This window comes from Miscanthus floridulus, chromosome 8, assembly GCF_019320115.1.
Source record: "Miscanthus floridulus cultivar M001 chromosome 8, ASM1932011v1, whole genome shotgun sequence".
NCBI classification, from domain to species: domain Eukaryota; kingdom Viridiplantae; phylum Streptophyta; class Magnoliopsida; order Poales; family Poaceae; genus Miscanthus; species Miscanthus floridulus.
In genome coordinates, this window is record NC_089587.1 from 200,954,816 (window position 1) to 200,958,513 (window position 3,698).

At 55.4% G+C, this 3,698-nt stretch overlaps 1 protein-coding gene across 1 annotated transcript; it reads right to left on the bottom strand.

The window, feature by feature from the left end:
• Window positions 1–2,197: 2,197 nt before the first annotated feature.
• Window positions 2,198–3,331, bottom strand: LOC136474574 (brassinosteroid-responsive RING protein 1-like). The gene has a single exon (XM_066472142.1). The coding sequence runs from the start codon at window positions 3,212–3,214 to the stop codon at window positions 2,564–2,566; it is 651 nt and encodes a 216-aa protein (XP_066328239.1). The 5' UTR covers window positions 3,215–3,331; the 3' UTR covers window positions 2,198–2,563.
• Window positions 3,332–3,698: the final 367 nt, after the last annotated feature.

Here is a 3,698-nt window from a genome sequence, read left to right on the forward strand (position 1 = left end):
CCCAGCCCTCCCAACCCCTGCTCGTCTGCAGCCCAAGCCCATACCCAGCCCATTTCTTATCCTCCTCCAGATTGCTTTCGTTTGGAGCTTCTTTCCCTGCGCGACGCAAGGAACATATCGGCGGTGGCTCTGCGAGCTGTCCACGGCGATGGAGCTTCACAAACAGTCGCTTCGGCCGTGATGAGTGATGACATAAGTGCCGTAATTACGAAGATATTTAGTTAATTAGGTGTGTTGCTTTAAGATGTGTGCAATTTTTTTTTAAGAACTGGAGGGGCTAGGAGCCCCTACTGGAGATTAAATTAAATTAAACTTACAGTTTGTTACAGAAATACAGCATGTGCAAATTTTTAAAGGAGGACTATTAGAGTAGTTCTCAAAAAATATATAATATATTATTTTTCTTAATACCTTGTAGGAGACAATGACTGTGTTCGGCTGGTATGGAGGAAGTACGGTTCCCAGCTGAATTTTACTATTTATGAATGATTCTTCTTACAAATATCTCCAGATTCCTCCGAACGAACGGGGCCAATGTGTTGTCAAAAAGTGTCTAGATCAACGGTACATGGTCACTTGAGAGTAGAACAGCATTTTTTTTTAATAACTCAAGGTAGTTTGTTTAGGAACGTCCTCGTTCGTTCCAGAAACGAGGTCATGTTCGGTGTTCCACACGTTCCACGCTGCTGAGAGCCTGAGAAGCGTACTCGTCCCTTCGGATTCTGTTGTCTGTCTTGTTGCAAACTGAGAAATCCAACCGTGAAATAGACCGCGATGTTGACAGGCGCAGAGTGCTTTGGGTGGGTATGTTGTCGTTTCAGGTAGGCAAATCTCTCCTTTTCTCCTTGCCGTGAGGGTGCGGGACTCTCGCTGAGATCATCTTCGTGTTCTGCATAACGAGGGAGAACTCACCAAGTGACAAGTGTTGGGGTGCTATACGAGGGAGAACTCACGAGTCAGGAGGAAGAGTGAAGTTACTGTTACCATGCTGCTGCTCAACATAAGTCCGTCGTCAAAGGGCTCATCATCATCAGTCATCACGCAGATATTTCTCTTTCGCAGCTGGAACGACCCAGCCAAGCAGCAGCAAAACCAATCACAAGTGCAGGTGCAGTGGACGTACTGTGCTAAACTGGTGTGATGATAGGAAGAGTACGTTCGTCTGTGTCCTCGAAACAAAGCCGAGAGGATATTCGTCCATTTCCATGCTGAGTGAGTGAGGCACCACGACCACGAGAGGAATTCCAAAACTCGGTAGGCCACCCGTTTTCCGGCACGTCGAAAGCGTGGTGGCCTGCTGGGCACCCAAAAAGCCCGTCGTCCCATGCACGATGTTGAAAGCCCCGTGGGATCTGGCCATCTGGGACTGGGACCTATGCTCACCGTCGTCCTCCTATGCCCATCACCAATTATGCCTTGCGAATCCGTCCAATTTCGTCTCCCTCGGACGATGAGACGAAAGGGGTCACTCGTCTAAGAATGAATGCCAACAATGATCAGTTCACTCTTTTCATATCCGTTTACTGCTCACCAAAGAACTATCTTTACCAAACCAAACCACTATCGGCCTGTGTTCGGAACCTGCTCTGAGAACTGAGATCTAGAAACCGGAGGACTAGAAGTTTCTGCGTTATTATAACAAGCTGAGCCGAGTGAGCAGCAGCCAGCAGGAAGGATGGAGGTAGCTTCTACTGCTAAAGCTTACTAGCCTCTCGCTTTGTTTATCTTTATCGTCGTCCTACATGGCAATTGGCAACAGGCCAAGTGAATCGTATCGCCCATGCATCTTCTCCAAACGCCAAACGAATGTTCGCCGCAGCTACTTGGGAACAGGGATTAATGCACGGAAATTTTAGAATAGTGCCCGCCCGCGGCTGACGCCTGCCATGTGCCAGTCTGTCGACCGCTACGCTACGCATTGACCCGATTCGTCCGCGTATTTTACGGGTGCGCCTTGCCTCTCCTCTCAGGCAGGTCACGACGTTACGCCAGGCCAAGTGGCCCAGTGGATCAGATGTGAGACAGTGAGAGCAGATCACCGGTTAATCTTGTTCGCTTATATAAACTGTTAGTGATTGTTAAAGCAGGTGGAAACCATAGATATCGAGTTAGATTTGTCTTAGCTGGACAGGGTCGAGTGATCCATCGATGCGGAATGGCGCAACACAGATGGGAAGGAGCCAGACTGCACGGGATCTAGAGCTCTTGTTAACAGATTTTAGTTTATAATAATAATCTGCAAAAGGAGGATTCACAACTCCACAGGTTTGGAAGACGGAATCGGCCTACACATCAACCAAACTGGCTAGTTTCCTAGTGCCTATCTGTTGGGAGCCGCTGTAAAAACCGGGGCGCTCTCCTCTGCCGTTGGTTTCGCCTTTCACCAACGGAGACACGACCGAAGACGAGGCAACTGCTGCAGACTTGAGTGACGGTCGAGCAGGTGTGGCGGCACCGGGCGGGGTGGGCCGCACATGAGGACAGGACGCGGTTTGCCTTGCCACGGATCGGATTCGCGTGGCCTGCCCAACTGCCAGCCACGCACACGCAGGCACGCAGCAGCTCACTGGAAGCCGCCCAGGCCGGTGAGCAGCAGCTCGTGAGGCCGCAGCAGCGTCGGGGTGGGCAACGCCAGCAGCGGCGTGGACGGCAGGGAAGACGGGTAGGACATGTCGTAGTCGCCCGCGTCGGGCCACGGCGCGACGGCCCAGGGATCCGCGGCGGCGCCGGGGATGAGCGGCGCGCGGCAGAGCGGGCAGGTGCGCTGGTCGTGCGCCATCCAGCGGTCGAGGCAGGCGCGGTGGAAGGCGTGGCGGCAGTTGCTGAGCCGCCGCACCTCGTCGGCGCCGCCGATGCCGCTGAGGCACACCGCGCAGTCGCCGTCCCCGCACGCGGTCCCGGCCAGCTCGTCGAACCGCACCACGGGGAGCGCCTCGTCGATGAGCAACGCCGGGACGGGCCTGAACTCCGGCCGACGGTGCTGCAGCGGCGCGGCCGCGTCGTCGCGCCCCTGGTGCTGGTGCTCCTGCGCCGCCGTTGTGGAGGCGGAGGGCGGCGGGGGGTCGTTGAAGTTGCAGCCGAGGTCGATCAGGTCGCCGAGCCCCACGGCGTGGAAGGCCCAGAGGAGGAAGCGGTGGAGGTGGCCGAGGAGGAGGAGCACCTGCAGCAGCACGCGCGGGAGCAGCATCTCCGAGTACCCCACGGGGAAGCCCATCGTGGCGTCAATCTTGGAGCGGCGGAGCTCAGTGGCGGGCGGGCGTGGTGGTCTGCCGAGCAAAGCGCGCGCTCGTGCGTGCGTGGAAGAGGCCAGAGGGAGGACTGACCGACTGAACCGGGAGCAGGTCGCATATATAAACGGCAGCGGCGAGCGGAGCAGGAGTGCGGGGAGTAACGCGGAAACATCGGCGACGGGCGACGGCCGCGGCAAGTTGTTGGTTTCCGTGTGCCGGCGCGTCGTTTGGTCTCGGCCTCTTTCCTGGGATTGGACCAGCGGTGGTCTGGTGGACTCGGACTCGTGTTGGACCTCGGCGACCCACCCACACTGTTTCGGAGGAATTTTCGTAGGCCCACCCGCCTCGGCGTGCTTGCGTAATTGCGTTTGCCTCTACTCTCCTCTGTCTAGGAAAAAAAACACAGTGAGCATATAGCTGTAGTAGTACGGAGTACTTACCAGGCAAACTCATCAAAGTTTTTACATT

Coding starts and splice junctions, on each gene's coding strand:
- LOC136474574 (XM_066472142.1), bottom strand. CDS start 3,214: ATGGGCTTCCCCGTGGGGTACTCGGAGATGCTGCTCCCGCGCGTGCTG.